At 34.1% G+C, this 25,198-nt stretch overlaps 3 protein-coding genes across 3 annotated transcripts; all 3 read left to right on the plus strand.

The window, feature by feature from the left end:
• Positions 1 to 1,924: 1,924 nt before the first annotated feature.
• LOC141713675 (uncharacterized) lies at positions 1,925 to 12,229 on the plus strand. Its single transcript, XM_074517192.1, has 16 exons — positions 1,925 to 2,333; positions 2,426 to 2,524; positions 2,608 to 2,699; positions 3,171 to 3,271; positions 3,712 to 3,802; positions 4,901 to 4,959; positions 5,084 to 5,204; positions 5,836 to 5,901; positions 6,058 to 6,110; positions 6,201 to 6,309; positions 7,181 to 7,351; positions 7,462 to 7,620; positions 8,820 to 8,912; positions 9,991 to 10,182; positions 10,505 to 10,716; positions 11,643 to 12,229. Exons 1-16 carry the CDS (start codon positions 2,186 to 2,188, stop codon positions 12,025 to 12,027), a joined length of 2,151 nt encoding a protein of 716 aa, XP_074373293.1. The 5' UTR covers positions 1,925 to 2,185; the 3' UTR covers positions 12,028 to 12,229.
• A 429-nt stretch (positions 12,230 to 12,658) lies between these two features.
• On the plus strand, positions 12,659 to 18,740 carry LOC141713676 (protein GET1-like). Its single transcript, XM_074517193.1, has 7 exons — positions 12,659 to 12,922; positions 13,485 to 13,564; positions 14,452 to 14,522; positions 16,552 to 16,622; positions 16,712 to 16,793; positions 17,013 to 17,065; positions 18,266 to 18,740. Exons 1-7 carry the CDS (start codon positions 12,818 to 12,820, stop codon positions 18,338 to 18,340), a joined length of 537 nt encoding a protein of 178 aa, XP_074373294.1. The 5' UTR covers positions 12,659 to 12,817; the 3' UTR covers positions 18,341 to 18,740.
• A 624-nt stretch (positions 18,741 to 19,364) lies between these two features.
• Positions 19,365 to 25,197, plus strand: LOC141715237 (nonsense-mediated mRNA decay factor SMG7-like; the record flags this gene model as incomplete). The annotated part of the gene is made up of 6 exons (XM_074518712.1): positions 19,365 to 19,501; positions 22,003 to 22,109; positions 22,305 to 22,922; positions 23,056 to 23,160; positions 23,872 to 24,110; positions 24,195 to 25,197. Coding segments are annotated over exons 2-6 (2,058 nt in total), but the record flags the coding sequence as incomplete, so codon positions are not given.
• Position 25,198: the final 1 nt, after the last annotated feature.

A 25,198-nucleotide genomic window follows, 5' to 3' on the forward strand; every position in this document is an offset into this window, starting at 1 on the left:
TAATTTTTACGATATATATATCATTTTTTAAACATATATTTACGAATGTATATGCCAAAAGAATTATTGTTTATCGATATGCAGTCCATGTCGTAATATTAATTATCTTGGCAAAAATGAAACAGTGGAAGAATTGTTGAATAATGACAAACAATTAGCAGCATTGTAAGAAATGAGAAAAAAGGATAAAGCGGAAGATGATAATATTAAGTGGGACTCGATCTCACGAAATGTTGTCCTTGAAGTAACAATAATGCACATTAGAATATGAAGTACAAGAACAAATCAATTAGAAAGAAAACATGTTGCATTAGAGTCTTATTTTAAAAATATATTTTTGAATAAATATCTTATGATCCGAATATTAGGGAAATACTCGAATGATAAATAAGAAGCTTTTTTTATTATTCAAAATTTTAACCCTTTACAAGCGAGTCCTACCTTTATATTTACAGGAGATTTAAGATGGCTCCTATTATTATAAGTGGGCCTATTGGGCCTTATTCTAAATATAAATGTCTATTCTAATTATTATAAGACTTAATTGCACAGTGTTGGCTTGAACTTTGTTCGTTTTGCACGAAAATGGTTAAATTTTTAGTTGTGCCAAAATGGTGGCTAATTGATTAATTTCTTAGTATTATGGTGGCTCCGTATCCCTCCAGTTAAATTCAACGTTAAATGTTAACGGTTGCAGGGGTAATATTGTAATAAGCTTGCTCCCTCTCTAGCCACATCTCACTCTCTCTCAATCTCTCTGCATCTTAATCTCTCTCTTCACTCCATCTATCATCTCGGATCAATCTCTCTGCCTCTCCCATCCCTCTCTTTTCATGGCCATCGCCACCACCGTAGTGGTGGTGGCTCCCCTGCTCCACCAACAAAACACACATCACGCACATACGCAACACTCACACATACACATCATTCACACACATCCTTTAATCACCATCAATATCCTTCGTCTCTTTTTTTCCCTCTCTTCTCAAACCTCAATCTCCCTCGTCTCTCTCTTTCCCTCTCTTTTTGAACCTCTCTCTCTGTTCGTCTCTCCCTGTCATCCCGAACACAACACAAGACCGCACACATACACCGCCACACTATCACACACAAAACCACATTCCCCACCGTCGGTTTGGCCTTTGACCAATGAGATCTCCACTTAACCTCCATTTCTCTATTAATAAAAAACCAACAGCATATAATGGTTGATATTGAGATTTTGATTTGTTATGGTGGATAATTTTTATAACATGAACCCTAACTTTCAGTTTTGGGTTATTTATTCATATAATATAAACATCCGTTATATTTAACGGAAAATTTAACGGGAGGGGCGAAGAGCCACCAAACCGCTGACATATTCAACAATTAGTCATATATTGGCACAAATAAAGATTTAGTCATTTTCGTGCAAAATGAACAAAGTTCAAGCCACCATTGTGCAATTAAGTCTTATTATACTTGGGCCTTTTAGGTCCTTCTGTAGGTACTTGGTCCAACAATATATAATCTTAATGTAAAAAAATATTTCATCCAGGAGAACAGATTCTTTGGTATTCGTCCGAGTACATCTTACCCGTCCAAAAAACCCATCTCTGGGTATGTTTTATTTAATTTGGTTTGATTTATTTTTTTATCAGAGGTTTGGTGTATCTAATTTTGATGTAAGTTGAAATTATTAATTTATATATTATATGATATATTAAGAAATAGTATTATATTTTAAATTTAATAGATTATTAATTTATATTAAAAAGTCCTTTGAGATTATAAAAAAATATTAATTAATCAAAATTATTAATTTATCGAGGTTTAATGTAAAAGTTTTTTTTCTGAAAAAATCCTGAAATAATTATTACACATCTATTTTCACTTAAAAATGAAATATTTACCGGATGGGAAATTAGGGTTTAGGCATCAAAAACCCCAAAACCAACTGTGTAAACAGAGCAGCGACGCATTTGGCATTCAACGTCATAATTCCCGACGATGTGCCCCTCAAAATTTTGAGCATCTCTCTGTTTTGTAACCCTAGCTCTTTGAATCTCTCTCTCTCTCTCTCTCTCTCTCCCCCTCCCTCCCTCTCCCTCTCCCTCTCTCTCCCTCTCCCTCTCCCTCTCTCTCTCTCTCTCCCTCTCTCTCCCTCTCTCTCCCTCTCTCTCCCTCTCTCTCTCGCCCTCCCATGGCATCCCAAGGCGCCGGAGGAGGTGGTGGTAGCTTCAAGTCCACCTCCATCAATGGAGTTAAGATGTACTCCGTTACTTCTCAGAATCGTTCTCTTGCCACGTGGCTTAATCCTAAGAAACTCAAAGCTCTTCGTAAAGATAAAGGTCTATCCTCAACCTCTCTAATTATTAATTATTGCTTTAGCTCTTTAATTTATTTTTAAATTTTTAATTATTATTTGTTGTGATTAGTGTAGATTATTTGCAAAGAGTGGATTTGATTCAGGACTTACGATTCGAAACCGCAACTACGAGAATTAAGGCTACTCCTGATGGAGAATATCTTATTGCGTCAGGTGCTTACACACATTTGTTATATTAGTTTTTTATAATTTATGGAATTTATTCTTCTGAAGCTGATTTTGTGATGAATTTTTAGGTATTTATCCCCCACAGGTGAAAGTTTACGAGTTGAGGGAACTTTCTTTGAAGTTCGAAAGGCATTTGGTGTCTGAGATTATTAACTTCGAGGTACATTTCCTTGTGTTGTTTGGACGTGCTTTTATTTGTTTGTTGGCTTTCTGTTTGTTCGTAGTTTTAATTCAATCTTTGTTTGTCTATCGTTGATCTTTAAATAATTTATAAGTTGTCTTATATTCATTCTCGCTAAAGTGATCCTGTAAGAAAGCAATGCTTCCCAACAATTGTAGATTTATAGGTGATACAACCTAAAAGTATAGAGGATGTAGTTTTTGTGGTGGCATTTTGGGATTTTTCTAATATTGATAGATCCTAGAGGTTTTTTACATGGAAAGTTGTAAACAGCTTGTTTTGTGGTTTAAGCGAAAAGTAGGAGAGTTTTAAAATGTGTTCCATGTTTCAAGTTAAATATTATGTTGCATGTCTATCTGGCTATATAGAGCAAGCACAGTGTCTTCTCTTTGAAAGAATTAGTTTCCTGAACACATATAGTATTGGTAAACACATATTGATCTCCTGTAGGTACTGGATGATGATTATTCGAAGATTGCATTCCTCTGCGCTGATCGTTCTGTCCAGCTTCATGCAAAATATGGAAGTCATTACAGTCTAAGGATTCCACGGTACTTTTCTTTCTTCTAGTGTTTATTATCTTCTCTATCGATTTTTTTTCTCAGAGTTACCTTATTGTACATCATCTCAAGCCCAAATCGTATGTTATGTCGTTATTTTCATGTCCCTTGACAATATTTTATTGATCCACTGCTATGGCCTTTTTCTGGAAGCTTGAGGCCTTTTTTAGTATCTATTGATCTTTCTCCAAGGCACTTTAGTTTGTGCATATTAACTAGCTTATGATATATAATCGCAACAGTGTCTGAAAGAGAAAATTACTACTTCGATAGTAATCTTTATTCCCCCAAGTTATTATCTCATTCAGAGAGTAAATCACTGATTAGGAAAACCATGCATTAAATGCTTCCTTCTGTAAATTCTTCACATATAAGCTTGCTTACAGTGTTATTCTTATATTTTCACTCCGGACCTTGTGTTATTTTAATAGGATGGGAAGAGATATTGCTTATGATTGCTGGTCTTGTGATTTGATCTGTGCTGCCTCTTCTCCAGATGTATACAGAATAAACTTAGAACAGGTTTGTTAGTTTTTTAAGCTAGGATGTTATTTCTTTTTGTGTTAGGGCTTTTCATTATTTTCTGGTAACTCTATTATGTGTATGATGGTCTACTGTGATGGAGATCTTTTGTTAAGAAATAATAACCTAACTTCTGTTTTGAATATTGAGTATTGCATTCAAAGGCACAGAGAAGCCAGATCTATCTTTTGACCACTAATATTAAAAATTACACTTTTATGTGTTCTTGAGGCATGTGTGTTTATGGACCATCAACTTGTTGGTCCAAATTTAATGAAGAGAACTTGACATTCTTTAAAAAGTACTTTATTAATTGTGTTGTTCCATGGTATATATTTGTACAAGCTTCTTTTCTTGTTGAGTCTCTGATGAAAAATTATACACAGCGATAGCATTATGTAGAAGATTACGAATCGATTTATGTTTATTCACGTAGCTGAATTTTCGTATTTCATTATTATGTGAAGGAGACAAGTTTGTAAAAAAATAGAACGCTAGGCGACGGTGGAGAACGCTAGAATTTTTCTTTAACTACATTGTAGTATACAGTTTCTCCATTCATAATCCAGTCTACCATGGGATTTCTTCCTCTGAGACAGAAAAAGATATAATTAAAGCTTCCTGGATAAGAATCAGAAGGTAGGCTGAAATAGGTGATCTAAGTGCACATGTTGCGTGTCGGAAATTTTGTTGTACTTCAACGTGTGTGTATGATAGCTTGTTCGTGTCGGAAATTTTTATTACAACCCGTGAATGAAATGCTGCAATGTCTGACCATCTAATGCTACTCCGTCCGTCTTATTTATGTTTTTGAAGGAAAAATTTCCACCTTTAATTAAACCACAATAAAGTGAACTGGTAATTGCTATTTTTTTTTTATTCAAATAAAATAACAAGATTAATACAAATTTACCAATGTGAACAACACTTTTAGGAAAATTAAAAATGAGAATGTGGTCACTAAAATGGGGGTGGAGGTTCTCTAATACCATCATCTAGGTAGTGCACATGTTAAAACATTGATAACTATGCGAATATTTTTATTAATTTGTTGCCATATCCAATTGTGAAAATATGGTCTGTTTTCTTTCCTTACAGGGACGCTTTCTCTCCTCACTTAATACACAGTCCCCTGCAGTAAATGTTGTTTGCCGAAGGTTGGTATAAATTCTTTTTTTATAATTGTACTTGAAAAATAAGTTTCTGACCTACTTTTTCACTACTTCGTCAACTTGCTTTATTTTTTCCTAGTCCTTGATGTAGTTTCACTTTGTAATTTAGCAAAGTTCATGGTTTAGTTGCTTGTGGGGGTGAGGATGGAGTGGTCGAATGCTTTGACATGAGAACGAGATCCTCAGTTGGAAGGATTAATGTAGTTGCATCTACCGGTGAGATTGAGCAGGTAATCACCTCCGTTTACAGAAACTTATATATTAATATGCAAGTAAAGTAGTGTTATCTCCGTGAGGTATGTGTCACACATGAGATGATGGATGCTGATCAGTATTCTCTTTTACTCCCTCCGTCCTTTTCAATTGTTTACATTTTTTAGAGAGTGTTCGACACGCATTTTAAGGTGCATATAAAGTATAGTTCTGTATTTTTTTTTACAATTTTGTTTTTCTAAATAAAAATTAAAACATTCAACTTTTATTCAGAAAAAGAAAATTGTAAAAATAAGTTACATAACTATACTTTTTATTCACCTTAAAATGCGTGTCGGACACTTCCTCAGAAATGTAAACTATTTAAAGGGACTGAGGGAGTATTTCATAAATATTATGCATCAATTTACAGTTGTCGTGATCCTGCAAGAATTTCATTCACCAACATATGCATCTGTAGTTGATGTCTTAGTCCAATAAAGTTTATATTGTCAAGATACCGTGTTTTACTAAAATTTAGATCTGAATATTCTATGTCACCACATAGATTTGCAGAAATAAAGACATCAGTTTGCTAAGCCTCCCACAGTGACGCCACTCCATATTTTCTTCGTTAAAAACTCTCTAACAATATGCATGTTGTAGCAGGTGACTGCACTACAATTTGATGGAGATGGGGGTTATCATATGGCTGTTGGAACTAGCTGTGGAAAGGTACACTAATAAATTATATGTTAATTTAGAGTCTTGTTAAGTTATCCTCGTGAAAATGGAAACATTTCGTTTTTGAAAAAATATTTTACGACCCGGAAAGAACCACTTATAGTATCTATTGTGAACTGTGGACTCAGTTTGGTATTCTAAATGCAGGTACTGCTTTATGATATGCGATCTTCTCGTCCTTCGAGAGTGAAGGATCACATGTGAGCAAACTCTACTGCCTGACTTTTCTTTTGGTATTTTAGATATTTCTAAAAAGCTAATCATTTTATCCTTTTTTCCCATACGTGTAGGTATGGCAGCCCAATATTGAATATTAAGTGGCATCAAACTATAAACTCCGAGAGACCTAAGCTTATCACAACTGACAAACATATAGTCAGGATTTGGGACCCTGAAACTGTATGGAATCTTTATTTCTTTAAACCTTTTATGTTTCTGATTACAAAATGTTTATTGATATTAAGTACCCTATTCCCATTAATGTTTGGCATAAACACTACTCTAAGATTTTCTTTTGTTAAAATAAATAAAAATGAGTGTCATCGAATTATTACTCATAAATGTAATCTTTAGCTTATCTGATATATTTAATGATGAGGAATGGTATCGAAGAGTTTTTATGTCTGTTATTAATTTGTTTATATGTAATTATGTATATAGTTTGGAGAGAATTAGAATTATTAATTTATATGTTTTATATGTGGGGCAAGAGGTTTACTAATTATTCAGTTTATTGATAATAAATCCCAATGGTTTACAGGCCCTAGTCCATTAGGTTGTGTTATTAGGGTTTCCGTTCCCTATATAATTATTGTAACCCCCCCCCCACATATTTGATTAGACTTGATTGATGTACAGTAATTTTTGTATCAATATTGTTTTGGGTCTTGTATATGGATCGCGATCCATAATTGTTCTCCCTTCTGCGGTTGGGAAACCCTTGGGGTAGTGAATTTTCTCTGATTAATTCAGCTAAACCTATCTTTCTCATGTTTTTATTACATAAATCCATGATTTTACAACCTCTCCTGCATCATTTAGAAGAATTTTTCTGATTACTAACATCAGTTATCTCAAACATAAATTATCCAAATATATTTTGAAATCAATAGATGATTTGATGTTCCTTCTGCTAAGTCAAATTGAAATCAGATGTCTGTGATCAAACCTATGATTGGTTGTACTTGTACACGATTAATTCTAGGGAACTTCGATCTAGATCTTTACTGTTGAACGTCTCAGAGTTTGATTGGCTTCTTTCATTTTTCAGGGTGATGGCATGACCAGCATTGAGCCAACAGCTGGAAACATTAATGACATATGTGTGTTTAATGACTGCGGGTTGATGTTGTTGGCTTTAGAAAACACTCAAATTCCTTCTTATTTTATACCTGCTCTTGGACCTGCTCCTAAGTGGTGTTCTTATCTTGAGAACTTAACAGTATGGTTATTAAATTTGGTTTCTGTATCAACTGAACATGTGTTTAATATATATAATATATATATATATAGATCTTGGTGGCTGATACTACCACCTGTTTATCATTTTAGGAAGAGTTGGAGGAGGGTGGTCAAACAACCATTTATGATGATTATAAATTCCTGACAAAGGAAGATCTGGAAAAGTTGAATTTGTCTAGTTTGATTGGCACCAACCTTTTAAGAGCCTACATGCATGGTTTCTTTATCGATTATCGTCTATATAAAAAGGTGAGCGTATTTTTCCATTACAAGTATATATAGTTATTGTTAGAAATGTGATCTTCGACTCTGGGATAAATTAAATACGGAGGATATATTGCTAGTAGGATGTACTCATATACATCAGGTTTAGGTCTACCGAGGGAGTGCTGTCAGTTGTCCGATGGATATGGATGTCTCAGTTAAACTCCTTCAGTGGGTGTCTTGAAGTTACTGTCCGATAATGGAAAGACAAATTTTACTGTTAGAATTCATAGACCTTGTCATATATCCTCTATTTTCTCTTCTGATTGAATGTCAGCTTTCAGCCTTCCACTTTCATTGATAAATACTTTCAGCAGCCTCAAGCACGGAGCATTATGTCCATGATTAATTGTAAACATGTGTTTTGCTGCCAATTTTTCCATAGCCTCACAGCTGCAACGTCCCATGCAAATAATTGTCACCCATATATTACGCATGATCAATCACTCATCAGGGGACCCCACTGAGCCATCAGGGGAACCCACTGCTCAGTTATTGCCCTCGTCCATTAATTATATACTCTGTTACTCTAGACAGTCTAGAGTATCTACACATATATGTCTATCTGGTGGTCGCTTTTGGAGGTGTAATGGCTTTCAACCGGTCTATGTGTATTTCTATGCATAATGGTCTTTATGCTCCCAGTTTTGGGAGATGAGAATACGAAGAAGCTAGTTGAGGAAAAATCATGAGTAAGAAGGCTAACTTTGAAGAGAAGAATTTAGTAGTGTTCTTGAATTACAGAGATGTTGAATCTTGGAGTTGAATTTTTTTTGTTCAGAGAAAATGTATAGTGGATAAACCGAAAGGATCTTGCATGATGCTTAGATATGGTAATATTGCTGTTTCTTGTAGCATCAGGCGGACTTTATCCGAGTTTTTCCAAACTGGCTCGACTGATGAACTAATCAGCGTCAGCATTGTCCCTGCTTATTTCCTTAAAAAATAGTTGTGTTCAAATATACTTGTGATATAATGAGATGAAGACAACTCAGAATGGAGGATGTATAATAGCAAAATTAAGGGGTCAAAACAATATACTCGACCAGGATTAATTTACTATGTCCACCTTATTGGTTTGAAATAGAGACTTTAGTTTTGCCTTTTAGCATAAGTCTTCTTGTGCTGAACATTTTCAAATGTTTGGAAGAATCATCATATTGATCTGTATTTGAATTTGACAGGCACAAGCAGCGACTGATCCTTTTGCTTATGAAACTTATATAGAGCGTCGTAAACAGGAGAAATTGGAAGAGGAGCGAAGTTCACGTATTACTGTAAGTTCCTTGTGTTGCAGATCTTCAGGTTTTGTAAATATATTAGTTTACCGTTGACAGGAAAATTAAGTCTTCTGTTCTTAACTGGTCCTTAAAACTTTTCTTTTGCATATTAATGTATTAAGTGGAAATTAAATAGAAAATGAGGTGGTCTTGTATATTGCATCAGTACAAATATACAATGATACTTTGTCAATCGTCTTTCGGGTCGTGTGTGTGTGTGTTTGGGAACCCGGGAGGGGGGGAGGGGCGTTAACAGTTTAATAGAAGCATAATGTTTCACATACATTTCATGAGCTGCAAGGGACTGGATAAATTCTTTAACTTTTCTTCCATGAGTCGATCTAAATCAACATTTATTAAAAAATTTCTTTGTAGATTTCCAAGTTCCGTTTCTTGTTTCTCCGAATTTTGTTGTCTTCTCTTTTATAACTTCAGGGGTTATGATTGTGCTTATTTAGAATTTTAGATACACAAGCTAATAACCCGTGCAATGCACATATCTTTATGATATTTAGTTTAATATTGTATTTTTTTCTTATCAGTATGCTGTATAAGCCTTTTTTATTTATACTTAAAAACAAGAGCTACAAGGGTCTGGATGAATTCTCTTACTTTTCTAACATGAGAAGATGTATATTGACATTAAAAAAACAGAACTATTCTACCTTTCAGTTTTCCTCCGTTTCTTTTTTCCCAGAACATTTGTTTTATTATTTCATAACTTTAGGGATGATGATTATGTGCTTATTTAGAACTCTAACTATACAAAGCTTATAACTCGTGCAATATACATAGCTATATAATATTTAGATCAATTTAATTTATTTTTTCTTATCAATGTATTAAACTTTTTTATGTGTATTGAAATACATGTATCTTCAATGAAATTAATGTAATAGTCAAGTAAGATATCATTGTTTGTAGTTGACAAGGGTCAAGCCTTGACCTCTTCTACTAGTAAATAGAAAATATGTTATTTACTTTAGTTGCTAAGTATTGAACCCTCAATCTCAATATTATTATATTCCCCGTGTCGCCTTAAAATTCTTGCAACTTGTTCTTGTCTTTGTTGCAGATCAAGAAAAAGCTACCTAAAGTTAATCGGGATATTTATAAACAAATTCTCGAGAATGAAGAAGCTGAAACTAAAAGAAAGGATGCTGATAATGCTGCTGATGTTGAAATTACGAAAAAATCCAAGAAAAGGAAGGGACCCAATGCTGAATTTATAGGAGACGAACGCTTTAAGCGCATTTTCATGGATCAGGTATTGCATTCATTTGTCAACACATTCCAGCATAGATAGCTTAATAAAAGTTGCTCAAATCAATTAGGCGAACTTAAGACATGTAAGCGTTCAAACATACTATGTAAACAGCACCTGTAATTCCATTTGCATGTTTTCAAACTAATGCAATATCATTATCAAAATGTCGGTGTAAAAATATTTGTAAAGATAGTCATATCTGCACCCAAAAAAGAGTTAGAGGCTGATAGAGCATTTGGCCGTGTGATGGTATTTTTGGCAAGGTTATGCCATGGCTACTTAAACTGAGATATCATTGCATTTTATATTTTGATTTCTACAGGACTTTGAGGTTGATAAGAACTCGCTAGAGTATCTTGCTTTGCACCCTCTAGCACCCACTACACAACCTTCTTTAGTAGAGGAACATTTTGAGCCTGTTTTAGATGAGGACCACAGCTCGAGTGATTCTGATGCATCTACAGCATCGGTGGCATCAGATGATGAAGATAACAATGTTAGAAGTAAATATGGAAAGAAATCTGCTGCTCCAAGGTATACTCTATCCTTTTTTATAGTGAACTTGGTGAACTTGTTTTTTATTTGATAATTGTATTTGCATGGTTTGCTGCATAAGTTCTTATATAAACCTACCCTTTTGAATACTTGGCATATTGTTGGTTATTGGTCATTTGGTTGTCTTGCATGCACTGTGTCATGTGTTTCTTACATGCATGGATGATGGCATTGTGACATTTGATAACGCAAATTTGTCATGGATAATTCATATTTTTACTGTGCTTAAATATGTTAGTAATAACCTTATTTGGGCTAGTTAGACAAGCATTGCATGCTTTTAAGCGGTGCTCTATCTTTTAATTGTTAGGGGGAACACACACAAGTATAGAACCAAACAAACAATGCAAAACACACACTCAATATATGACGCGGAAAAACCCACGTCCCAACTTGTATTATTAATCAAAACAATTATCAATAATACAATCAATCTCACCAAACGGTATTTACTCAAGCGATACTTAAGTCAAACAATACTCAAGTATACATCAAAACAATAACATGACTATGTATATATAGCCAACAAGACATACCTAATCTGATTACAATAATAATTGTCTACCCATACAATTATTACCCATTCCCATTATAATAATAATTGTCAACACATACAATTATTACCCAACTCAATTATGATAATAATTGTCTACCCATACTATTACCCAATTCAATTATGTTTTCTATCACCAAGACCATACTACCTATTGGGTTTAACCCCAACATTAATTGCGGTAGTAAAATCGACAAATGAAGAAGCTCCATTTTCTTGTAAACTAGAAATTCACCCAGGCACAGCTTATTTTCCATTACGTGGCGTGTATTTTTTGTTATTATTCAATAAATTTAGATGAGTACAAAACCCGTTCGTATTACTGCAGCTTTAACCTTAGTCATAATTGCAGATTGTATGAAGTAAAGGATGAGCGACATGCAGAAGCATTTTGGAACCGTGTATCACTTGCGAAGGAGGACGCCCTTCCCTTGGGAGAAAGGGCGGCTGCCCTATCCAACGGGCGTCAAGGTTCGGGTAATATCAAGTCAGGACCAGGTGGATCACGAGAGATTTCTTTTATTCCTAGAAGTTCAGCTAAGTACATAGATGACGATGAAGACAATGAAACACGACGTGGTCGGAGGGGAGTGCAATCACTGAAAATGCAGCCTGATGGGTATAGTTCCCGTGGTCGTGGCCGTGGCAGAGGAGGCGGTCGTGGTGGACGGGGAGGCCGCGGAGGTCGTGGTAGAGGTGAAAACCGGGGCCGGGGGAGAGGAAGAGGCCGGAGGTGAACTTGATACATGGGTACTGGGAGTCCCCTGAAATTTTGAGAAGGAAATCCTTTTGTTGTTTAATTGAAATGTAGTATAATATATATTATATCGTCATTTATTCAGGTCCTAGTTTTTGGAAAGAACTCGTGTTAGAAAAAACATGTTGTGTTTTTATTTATTTATAAAAAGTTAATTTTTAATGAATTTATTATGATACTAATTTTTCAGGGGGGATCACTGTTAAATTGGAAACACATAATGTGAAGACATTCTAGAATAAACTGATCTTACATTATTAGTCAGGCTCAGCTAGTGAGAATCATATTTACAAATACTGACACACAAATTACCTTTAACATATACTCTATGCTCATTTTTTATAATTTTTTTAATGTTTGACATGCTTTCATGCTAATATAAAATATAGTTATGTAATTTATTTTTATTTTTTTTAAATAAATTTAAATAACTACATTTTATAAAAGTCTTGTATGGGATGACACAGTCGTTCAACACAAGATTATAACCTATTTTAACCAATTATATATTTACATTTCATAGTCACCATGAATTTAAAATAAATTGAATTTATTCTTGGACATATTTTGCAACATTTTGAAAAATAGCAACTAAAATTCTCGAACAGATTTATTGAACTTCAAAGATTCTCAATTTAAGTAATATTTATTTTGTCAGAATTTAAGAATTATTTTTAATTGGCTTTATTTGCTTCTTTTTAATTCGTTTACAGAAACAGCGAGATCGAGAGGGAGAGAGATCGAAAGAGATTGAGCGAGAGAGAGAGAGAATGGAAGATGCGGACCATAGATTTTCAGTTGGCGCTCCGTTGATATTCATCGTCGTCGTAGCTTTTCAGTATCTCTCTATGTACGTAGACAACATCAAAAAGAAGGTCCCTACCTTTTATTTACTCCTTTCTTTTATTTCAATCTCAATTTAATTTCGTCAATATCTAATAATTACCTAATTCTTCAATCTCATATAATTTTGCTACTGTCTAGGTATTATCATGCTTAATTTTGTCGTTTTTTTCGAGAAATTGAAATATTGCGAAATTTGATGAGAATAAACAGAAACTGAATTTCGAATCGATCGCAGAACTAAATAATCTCTAGCTATAATTTTGTCAAATTATTACGAAATTGAATGTAGTAACACTTGTAGGAAAGGAAATAACATCGAATTAGATGCACGATACATTGTTATTTGACTGGTGTGTTTGCTGGTGATGTAGCTCCGGTGAGTTAGTTAATAATACGAGCAGCGTTTTAGTGACCTATGGAACATATGTATGAGGTGATTAACAGGCGGACTTTACTTCCTTAAAGGGGGTTTTATTGCGAAACAGAACTTTTTGTTTTGATTTATAATGTGACTTGGTGGTTAGATGTGTAATCAATTAATTGTGTGTCAAGTACTATTCTAATTAGTAGTTTACGTTTTTTTATATCCAGAAAGGCACGACTAATGCTGCGGATGCTCTGTTGCGTGCAGAGATTAAACAACTCTATAAAGAAGCAAACACGTTTTCACAGTAAGTGGTTTCTTTATTGATCAGTACCATATATATTATCAAATTTTCTGTTGTGCTAGTGTCATTGTATAATGTTAGCTTGGGTTTTGCCGATTGCGTGAGTTGATGGTTGCTTTTAGTAGTTTACTTTGTATATGTTCACATGCAAAGAAAACACTTGGTACGCACTTGTGCATTAGTTTTGTGTTTTTTTAGACATTACTAAAGAATGTAATCTGAAATGAGTCTCTTTCTGTTACCAATATTATGTAGGATCTTATGTTGTATATGAAATGATGAATATGATTGAGATTCATGTTCTTGTTTGTTTTGCTTGAAAGGTTATAAATTTAACAATCATGTGAATGTATGAGTATTAACTGTAAAAAAGGCTCAAGTGCTCAACTTAATTAAATTTCTAAATTCCTGTCACCCCTGTCTATCTGAAGAAGTAATGTTGTCTTTAAGTAGGACCGTCAGAAGGTTTGACAACCACCTGTTTGTTAATAATTTTGTTGTCTTTTACTCGTGAGTGAATCATACGAATTGCATAGTTCAAGAATCAAATTCTTTTCGCATCCCTTTTTCTAAATATTGTCCTGTGAATATACTTATCACATCAGGAAGAGTGAAGACCGTATCATCTTATTGTAGCAATATTATGTCATGCCATTTTGCTTGCAGTCCATTTAATGAAAATACAATTTTGAGTACCTGTTGGGAATATAGGTGTAGATGTTTGCAATAGCTGGTCTGTTAGTTAATTATTCATGTTTATACAGTGTAACTTGAAACCTTAGACAAAGTGACTTAAAGATTTTATTATTAGACAGTTCAACACTTTATATCACAGATCTGTCATTAGCATTTATAGCAACTCATACTCACCAACTCCTTATGATTTGCAGACCTTCAACTTTTGCACAAGCTGCCAAACTTAGGAGGATGGCAGCAGCCAAGGAGAAGGAACTTGCCAAAAGTACGGTATTTTATTGGGAAATTCGTATTTTGATCTATTTTGGAAAACATGTTTAGAAGTTTACAAATAAGCTAGATGGTAAATTATATGTTAGTTGATTGCTCTCTTAGTGGCAGACGCCCTCTTCATTTTTTTCGGACTGTCCTAGATTTGTACATCTTATTTCTGTAGTAAGTTGTTTCTTATTCCCAAATGTCCCTTCTAGAAATCGCTTTGAATTTTGGCAAACATTTAGAGGTGTGTAAAATAAATGTCGATTTTCTATCAATTGAAATTTCGGGATCTATATTTTTATTTGATATTAAAATTAAAAATTAATATTCAACTTCATATCCAATTAATTAATAGACCTTAAGATATATGCCAAAAGTCACTGAGATTATTAGGAGACTGGGAGTGATAAATGATTCTTCGTAGAAACCTCATATTCACGGAAGAAGACTTTCGTATACTGTAATCATGTATGTGTGAAGAAAGATAATTTTATTAGTGAATATATGAGGAAAGTAAACTTTAGAAGTTGAAACCTTTTCTTAATCCTCATGGTAGAACGAAAGAAGATGTTAACTCTCTAGGCTCCAATGCTGATTGACATCGGTTATGTATCTAAAGTCACATATGCATAGTTTGACCAACTATAGGCATTCAAGTCGAAGCCCGGGGATTTTTTCTGGATCAAAATAATTAATCAACTTCGACATCTTGATCTCTTGAAAGTAAAATGTTCAAATGTAATCTTCAACTAATACTTTCCAGCACTTGTGCATGTTTCATGGTTGCAGTTCAGCTATTCGATAGTCTACGAATTCAATTCTTCATAGATTGTCATATCTTTTTTTAATACTCTCTCCTATAATGTATAAATGTTTCTTACTCTTCTACACTCAAATGTCTACACATCTATAATAGCTCATATCTTTGCGTCATATTTAACTTATCCTGATATGTATTTTCTATTTGTTATTTTCATTTTTATATATGACATCCATATTTTTTACCTCTTGGTAAACTTACTAATCTTACAACCGTTTTCGGAATTGAGTAATTGGATTTTCGTTTCTCTGATGGTTGTTATGTTCAGCACTTGTTTATTAGTTTTTTTAGTGATATCTATCTATATGTACTGTATTGTTATAATTAAAAATTGGTATATTTGGTTCATACGGTTGGTTGGTTGGGTAACTGATTAACCATATAAAGAATTCCTGCCATTAGGTCTTATAAAGTAAATAGATGAGAGCCGTTAGATCTAATACCAAAAAAATTATATATTTTAAATTTTTTTAACTATTGACGAAGGTCTAAGATTCATATTTTGTCAACAACATATTAATTATAACATTTATAAAATATAAACAATGGTGTAGGGATTAAATCCCATCAACCACATATTATTATATTTTATGTTATATCAATTTTCCAAACAATTAGTAGTATTGGATTTCTAATAGTATAATCTAACAATAAATTCATTATTTGTAACTAAGATTATAAAAATTATTATAGTATTAAAATTTTAAATTGGGTTTGGTTGTTTCCCTTAACATCACAGACTAGATCCATCAAAATCATTCTTTGTTAGTTTTCAGTTAAGTTGCTATAACCCATAAGCTACAGCCCATAGAAATCTGGTTTATGTAATCTTATGGCTCCTTGTATATGCACTGAGAGATTATATAACGGTGATATAATTGAGAGAACAAGAAAACACGTGAAAAAAAGACATAAAATTACAGTCTAAATAAAATCTCAGAAAAGGTACCTGAAAATCTGAGATATATCTCAGGTTTGTTTTTATGAAGGATAAATCTTGTTACAGTAGATCTGAAGATAGGTATACTTGTGTGTGCTTAAAATATTAAAATATTACAAGACAAATATTGTGTCCGAGCAGGATGCATCATTGTCTGCATTGGACCCGCTGATTCATGGATATAGATAAAACAGTGTTTTTGTTAGTTTTTGTTCATGCAACTCAAATGTTTGCTCGGTTAGAAAAAAAATCTTTAACATCATTTTGCGTGTGCAGATCAAGAATTAAGAAGCAAGGAGATAAGCTCATCATATGATTCAAAAGTAAAAATATTGAAGATGCTAAAGGTTTCTCGAGAATTCTTTACCCTGTAAATGATAAGTGATAAAATGGTTCTTTGTTAGGTATCAGGAGTTAATCGTCTACTTTTGTACAGATCTTTGTATATGTAGCACTTGGTTTGTGGTTTTGGCGGTCCCCTGTTGCTGCTGTTTCTGAGCAATTTGTGCAACCATTTGGTAATAGATTATTAATAATGCTATCTACTAGATTCCTTTTTTCTTAAGATACGCTATGGTACCACATGCATTAGCGTGTAAATCTATACTTAAAACAGTGACCAATATGACATTTCTGGCTATAATAACAAAATCATATCCACTACCTGATTTCTTTGTCCTACAAAAACTGCAGTTATGTCTAATAGAATCTATTTGTTTTTGTTCTGCATCTTACAGGATGGTTTCTGTCTTGGAGATCTAGTTGGAGATCCTCCGGTGGCTATGTCATGGTAACTAAAACAGTTGTAGTTTGATTAGTTTGCTTCTTTGGTTGCCATCACAGCTCAAAATAAAGTAACAAAACTTGTGTCAACCTGTGAGTCTAGCCCGAGAGTTACTTTTAGTGACCTGGCCCAAGGTCCATCGAATCCTATCCACCAAAACACACTCGTCAACCAGAATTAACTATACATACAACTCTTATCAATTACAAACTACATCTACTTTTAAATTATTGTAGAAACTAGCATCTCACCAAAATGTACTACTGAGATTTTTTATTAACTTTTTTAATACCTCATCTTGAAATGAATGTTTTGCCGTTCAAAATTAAAATCCGATTTCAGCATTAAATCCGGAAAATAATATCCTTAAACTTTGTGTTTTACTCGTGACCTATTTCTTTCGTTTAATCCTTTAAATAAATTAAAAAATATATATTATTCTAGCTAATCAGACATAGCAACATCATCATCTTCTCTAACACACCCATTTGACTTTTCTCTCTCCTCGAAGTCAACTCTCATGGCCAAGGTTTAACAGGCTATATCTCCCTCATTTTAGATCCGATTGACATGATCAAGGGTGTTATTTCATTTTTCCGCAAGGATTCTAAATCTGCAATTTATTTTGATATCCGAAACTATTTAGACACCAAACGGATTTTTGGAACTGTACATTGAAGTGAATGTAAAGATTCTTACCTTTCCTTGGTAACCCATACAAACTCATACCCTTGAATTAAAATGAATGTATTGTCTCTCTTTTTTTTACCTCCAGCCTTGGCTTACTTCTCATATTTCCTCTTCCTTTTTCTGTGACGGCTCGGCAGTCCAGTGTATAATTTTCCCATGAACATATATACTTTCACTTGTTGTCGGAAGGTCATGATAGGATTAATTATAAGTTAGAGAAGATTTGTTTTTATAAGATCTGTGTTCGCTTGCCGTCCATGATGTTTAAAAACCGAGTCGACTGAAAATTTTGGTTTCTTGTTTGTAATAGACTTGCAGCTCTGAACCTTGCTTAGGATATGGGTACTTTTTATCAATTTAAGATTGTACTGGAACTGTTAATGTGTTGTGCAAGTCTATTTAACGTAACAATTACGGTACAAGGGTACTGTGTTAATAAGGTTGAACACTCTTGAATTATGATGTTATAAAGTGTTAATTGATTATACCTGATTTTTTCTTTTGTTGCATGTGCAGATTGGGATCATCCCATGGCTGGTAGTATCCACCAGGGTTGCAAAATTTGCTTGTCAAACAATATTCAAGTATTAAAACAGAACTTATCAAGGGAAAGGAGTGCTCTAGCCATCAAATAATTTGAGAAATTTGCATTTCTTTTTCTTGTTCTGATTGACGGTTGCAGTAAAAGATTGTATTTCTTTTTCCGAAGAGATTAGGAATTAACGACATACTTGTCTTCCTACAAATGCAAAAAAATCGAAATGAGAAGCCTCTTGCTGGTGTTGATTACATCAAAACTCTCCACAGTTGCACGGAGATTGAAAACAGAAATATGAAGTTCCGATTGTTGATTACAGCTAAACTATCTGTATCTACTGCTACCTCTCAACATTAGGTTTTAATAATACTCCATAAAAGGTTTATCAACATTCATGTGGTTTAGTGGAATCGTACGGTTTAGTCTGTACATATAGAGAGGTATTCATTTGCAGTTGTAGTTTCTAATTTACCTTTATAGCACTGTCACATTTTTGGCCGTATTTTATTTTTTATTTATAAAAAGGTACCTCAGTTATCTTTGAAGATTACGATACTACAATAGGAACTATTCTGTTGATATATTATTTTATGTTTTATCGTGAATTGCTTAAATCATACATGTATTTTTGACCAATTTTTGAAAAATCAGCCGATTTCTATAATCATAATTTTCGCCTAAAAACCGAATATGTTACAATTTTGAACATAAAAAGTAATAAATTGCATAATGTAGGGATAAATAAATGTGACATTGTTATTGAATAGTTCTGATTTTCGAATATGTAATCATAATGGTAAAAATTAATTATAAAAATTTATATATTTACATTATAGGATTGTGATCTTCAAAGATAACTATGAAAACCTTTATTATAAATAAAAATTAAAATACGGCTAAAAATGTGTCCACCCACCGAATTAAACATTTAACTTCTTTTCTTGTCACATCTATCTATATAATTAAAAAGTTTAAAATATAGAAGTTCTATTTTTATTTTTGGGGTCAAATTAATCAAATATTAATCGTTTTCATATGCTTTTCTTTATAATAATAATATACAAACTATATAAATCAAAGATTTTGAAATCCATTCTACGCCCAAACCAAATCCTAATTACCATCTCTCTCTCTCTCTCTCTCTCTCTCTCTCTCTCTGTGGGGATCATTTCTATTCACCCAATTCAACAATTGAAGATCTCTCTTCTCCCAAGGTTAGTTTATATATATTTATTATGAAGAATAAGTTTTCATCAGATTTTTTATGATTGTTGGATCAATTATACGATGCGATCTGTTTTGTTCCTGTATGTTTATATGCATATTCATCATCTAGTTGGTTTGGGCCTGCAATTAGGATTATGTTATTGTGCGGTTAAATTAGGGTTCTAGTCGGATTTCATCGATATACACCAAGTTTAGTCACTATTATCCGATATCACAATTTAATTCCTTTCCCCGAGCAATAAGATTAATTTTACGGCCTGGGAAAATGTAATGTACAATAAGGCGGTAAAGCTATGAGGTATATGCACACGCATAGATATGAGGTATTACTGAGGTTTTTGCTTTATAGATTTAAGCTGCCAGGGATTTAGTAAGGGGAATAAAAGTTTCACTCATAATTGTCAAGATGTCGCCTAGCTGGAAAGGTGTTAAAAAATGATAAGGCGTATGAACCGCCTTGATTTTAATAGGGTAGGTGAATATATCGGAGCCTAAGCAATGCACACGCAACTTAGATGATCTCTAGGCGTCCGCCTGCTCGCATAGGAAGGTGGATTAGGCATTTAACTTTATATGCGGAATATTATTCTGAATTAAAATTTGACTTTGCTTAATGTGTCTTTGAGTGGTAAAATTCATAAACTTGTACCATTGAACCAACATACTCATAACAAAAAGCTCATATTTAACGAACAAAATTTAATAAAATCAATCTGGTTCAATCAAATAAACTAATTTTTACATTATTTTAGTTATTATTAAAACCAACCAGTATATATTTACATAACATCTAATATCTATGCCTATATGTAGTAGAACGCCTAATTCACGTAATCGACTCCTAGGTGAGCGCCTTACCCCCTAGTTGTCGAGGCGGTTCGCTATCGCCTGAGTTTGTCTTTACTGCCTTGACAAGTGTGGTTTTACTTAAGAGACGGCATTTTCTAAGATTTTTAATATGCATATTGTTCATATGATGGACTAATGGACTCTAAAACCCGCTTATGATTTTTTGTTCTCGTTACCTGTTAGATATCATCCATGACATTTTTTGTTTCTATTGAGTCTGATTAATATTGTTGGTTCTTGTTTATGTGTTATTATGATGTTTATCTGTCTCTCTCTACAAATATAGACATGTGTATATATTGTCTGACAAAAATTATGTATAACGATTTTATTGTTTGCAAGTGAAGTTAGAATGATCAACACTTCCATCCTAGTCTTGATTTTTGAATTAATGTAGAAGATACAAGAATTATATATTGGTTATATATTTTGGACACCTCCTTGCTCTACTTCTGTTAGTAACTTAAAGTTGGAGCGACTTTTTTTTTGTTATCTGTTGGCATTTAAACCCAGTGTTTAGGACTTTAAATTGCTATAGGGAAGCGTTCATACATAACAGGAGAGTAATCAAGCTAGCAAGACTTGAAAAAAGTATGGAATGATTGCACACAATTGTAGTATGTCAGATTCTTCTTTTTTTTTATGCACTTTATATCCACACATGAGCATATACTACAAACAGGAAGAGCCGAGAATAGCACAAAATAAAGGGAAATTGATTGAGGGAGAAAAAGTAATGCATTCAAGGAAATTAGGGATAATCAGAGTAACAAAGCTGTAGATGAAGAGCACCCTATTCTTGTTTGGCTCGTCTCCATATCCTGCTTATAATTTTTTTCTTATATGCTGGACTGTATTCAACACAGTTGTGGCATGTTAACTTCTTCTTTTTTCTACATTTAACCCACTACGGGATAAGCAAATAAGAATAAGGATAATCCAAGAATAGCAATTAAGAAAATCTGAGAATCGCATGAAAGAAAAGGAAATTGATTGAGAGAGATTCGTAGATTAGGGATAATCAGACTATCAGAGTACAAAGCTGTCGATTAAGAGCATCCTGATTTTGTTTGTCTTATCTTTGTATCCTACTTATTATTGATTTTTCTATATACTGGACTTTATCCAACACAATTGTGACATATTAGCTTCGTTGTTTTATACGTCTAAGGACCCACAAGGAAAAGCAAATACTTCAAGACAGAAAACCAGAAAGAGCAAGAAAAATTTAAATTAACTGGGAGAGGATGGATTGTGGTAGGAGATTAGAAATAATCAGAGTAACAAAACTCTAGACAGGGATCACCCTGTTCTCATTTGGTCTGTATATATCCCACCCATCATTTATTTTGGTATTATTCGATACACCAACCTACATTACCTTCCATACTTCATGTACCATCCAAAAAAATATTTAGGTACACGGGTCAGCGCTGCAGCTGCTAAACCCTATGCGCAGTGAATTGCATGAAAACAGCTTAACTGCTTTATAGTGTGTTTGTATGCGCGTAACTAGCTCAAACATTTCTATGTAAATTGTGCTATATTGTCTCTTCCATGGCCAAAATTATTCTGATCTTTGGTAGAAATTTGAATTTTTCTATTAGATGGCATCATTAGTATTTGCATTTTGTCTCAGAATTTTCATGGAATATGACTATACCAATGGACAGCACTTCTGATACTCCTTCAAGAGAGCTTTCCGGTAACCCTTCAAGACAGCATATTCAGTGTCTTTACAACCAGGTATGCTCTCTTTCTCTCTTTCGTAATTACATATATTCTGTAACCTAAACGAGATCCTGAGAACAATTATTTTAAAATATTCTGTGCTTGTATCATTCATTTGGTTGGAAATTTTGTAAGTTAATGCTTGTGCTGTGTAATTCCTCATTTTTTTTTCTAACAATTCGGAGAAAATGTTTTCCCTGCTTTTCTTAGAATGCAGAATTGGAGAGTAGGCGTAGGAAAGCGGCTCAGGCCAGAATTGCCTCTGATCCTAATGCATGGCAACAAATGCGCGAGAACTATGAAACTATAATCCTCGAAGATCATGCTTTCTCCGAGCAACATGAAGTAGAATATGCTTTGTGGCAGTTGCATTATAGAAGAATTGAGGAGTTACGAGCACACTATAGTGCTGCTCTATCAACGGTGTCTCAGAGTGGGAAAGGTACATTAAGAGGTGGACCTGAGCGGGTCACAAAAATTCGTTCCCAGCTGAAAACTTTTCTTTCCGAGGCAACTGGCTTTTATCACGATTTCATGGCTAAAATCAGGGCAAAGTATGGGCTACCTCTGGGTCACTTTACAGATAATCCAGATAGTCAGATTTCTCTATCCCAAGATGGAAATAGATTCGTGGAACTTAAAAAAGGCTTGGTATCCTGCAACCGCTGTTTGATTTACCTTGGGGATCTTGCTCGATACAAAGGTTTATATGGGGAAGGTGATTCGAAAGCTCGAGATTTTGCTGCTGCAAGTAGTTACTACATGCAGGCGGCATCACTTTGGCCCTCAAGTGGCAACCTCTCATCATCAGGTGGGTCAATCTTTTCCGCTGTGTGTATGTGTCTGTAAACCTTTGATGTGTTCTCAACATCTTAAGTTGACTTTCCATGTGTATTTATGGTTATATAACTAAAGGATTCTGTCTGCTGATTATGTTTATAGCTTGCTATACTAGCATCAGTACTCGGAGGACGATTTGTTGGCAGTTTACAGATATTTTCGAAGTCTGGCCGTGAATAACCCATTTAGCACTGCAAGAGAAAACCTGATAATAGCATTTGAGAAGGTAACTATTAAGCATGCATGTATGAGATTTCATCTGAGGATCCATCTTTAATTTTGATTATAGTTATACATTATGTATTTAGTTTGCAAGACTACTACCAATATATGTAAATCATGTGCTTGAATGCAGATGCAGAAACTTTGACCTGTCATCTATTGATTTTAATATCTTTCGAAGATTTATCATATGTAGGATTACATGGATGCACATCAGTTCATATTTCATTATGGCATTGGTGTGAAAAGCTCTTTTTATCGTGAAATGTCTTTCTTTGAATATGCACAGCAGGTGGATAAAGTGGTCACTCATTTAACGTAGTTACTTTATATATATTTGTCTGTTGTCATTTGACATTGTATTTAGTTATCAGCACAAAAGGATTTTGTGGTTCAATTTGCTTTTTTTTGTCTAATAACTGTTTTTAGAAAATTTATTTCAGTGCATGTGTTGTTAGGTGAGGATTAATATATTTTCACAGATTCCCAGTATTTACTATCTAAGCGAGAGCTACTGAGCTTTGATTTAAAGATGTAAACGAGATTTTGTCAAAAATTTGACTAATTGAGTGTGGAGTAAATGATGGTCATATTCACAGGATATCGTATCTATTTTATTCTAGAAATGGCAATAGTAAGGTGCATCTGTAAGCTGGATTTTTAATAAAATAATCTAATGGACTGCCAGTAACATTGTTTAATGTTATGTTTGCAGAACCGTCAGAGCTACTCTCAGCTGCTTGGGGATTTGAAAGCATCTCCTGTCAAGACTAGGCAGGTGCGGAATACTGGAAGAGGAAGAGGAAGAGGAAAAGGTGACAACAAGCCTACAACAAAGGATGCCAAGGTGGAAGCAGCTCTCATTAAAGAAAAATCACGCAGTATGGCAGAAATTCTGAAATCATTCTGTACTCGATTTGTCCGTCTAAATGGGATTTTATTCACCCGTACAAGGTGGAATTAATATTTTAATAATCAAGATATTATATAATTGTGATATTAAAACTGATTGACTTCCTGTTTTAATCTTTATTGCAGCTTAGAGACTTTCGAAGAAGTCTTTTCTTTGACCAAAAGTGACTTTCTTGAGCTTATCTCCTCTGGTCCAGTTGAGGGGCTGAATTTTGGTTCAGATATTTCTGAGTGTAGACTCTTGATTATCAGGTTGATAGTGATTCTGATATTCACAGTTCACAATGTAAATAGGGAAACTGAAAATCAGTCATATGCTGTAATCTTGCAACGTTCAGTTGTGCTCCAGAATGCTTTTACTGCTATTTTCGAATTCATGGGGCACATTCTTGAGAGGTGCATCCAGTTGACCGATCCTTCAGTAAGCTATATGTTGCCTGGCATCATGGTTTTTGTGGAGTGGTTAGCCTGTCGTCAAGACATTGCAGTTGGCAGCGAATCTGACGGGAGGCAATCTAGTGCTAGATCCTTTTTCTGGAAACACTGTGTTACCCTTTTGAATAAGCTTCTTTTAAGTGAGGTCATGTTTGTTAACCAGGATGAGGATGATACTTGCTTCTACAACATGAGCAGTTATGATGAAGGTGAAACTGGCAACCAGCTTGCATTGTCTGAAGACTTTGAATTAAGAGGATTCCTTCCTCTGCAAGCTGCACAACTCGTACTTGACTTTTCAAGGAAGCATTCTTTTAATAGTGAAGGTGGCAAGAAGGAGAAGAAAGCTCGTATTGAAAGGATAATAGCATCCGGAAAGTCACTTGCTAATGTAGTTAAGGTCGGGCAGCAGGTTATTTATTATGATACTAAGATGAAGAACTTTGTTATTGGTGTCGAGCCCCAAACTGCTGCTGAGAACCCCACATTAGATCTTGTAGCCGAAGCTGATTCAGTAGGAACTAAAACCGCGTCCCTGCCGTCAAAGGCACAGCTGAATCTGGATGGAGATGATGAGGATGAGGTGATTGTTTTTAAACCAGTAGTCGCTAAAAATAATACTGATTTGAATGGTTCAAACTTGACTGAGTCTGAGGTTTTTCTGCCTGGTGTTGACATCTCAAGTGTTAATTTGG

The sequence above is a fragment of the Apium graveolens genome, chromosome 3 (assembly GCF_009905375.1).
Source record: "Apium graveolens cultivar Ventura chromosome 3, ASM990537v1, whole genome shotgun sequence".
Classification (NCBI taxonomy): Eukaryota; Viridiplantae; Streptophyta; class Magnoliopsida; order Apiales; family Apiaceae; genus Apium; species Apium graveolens.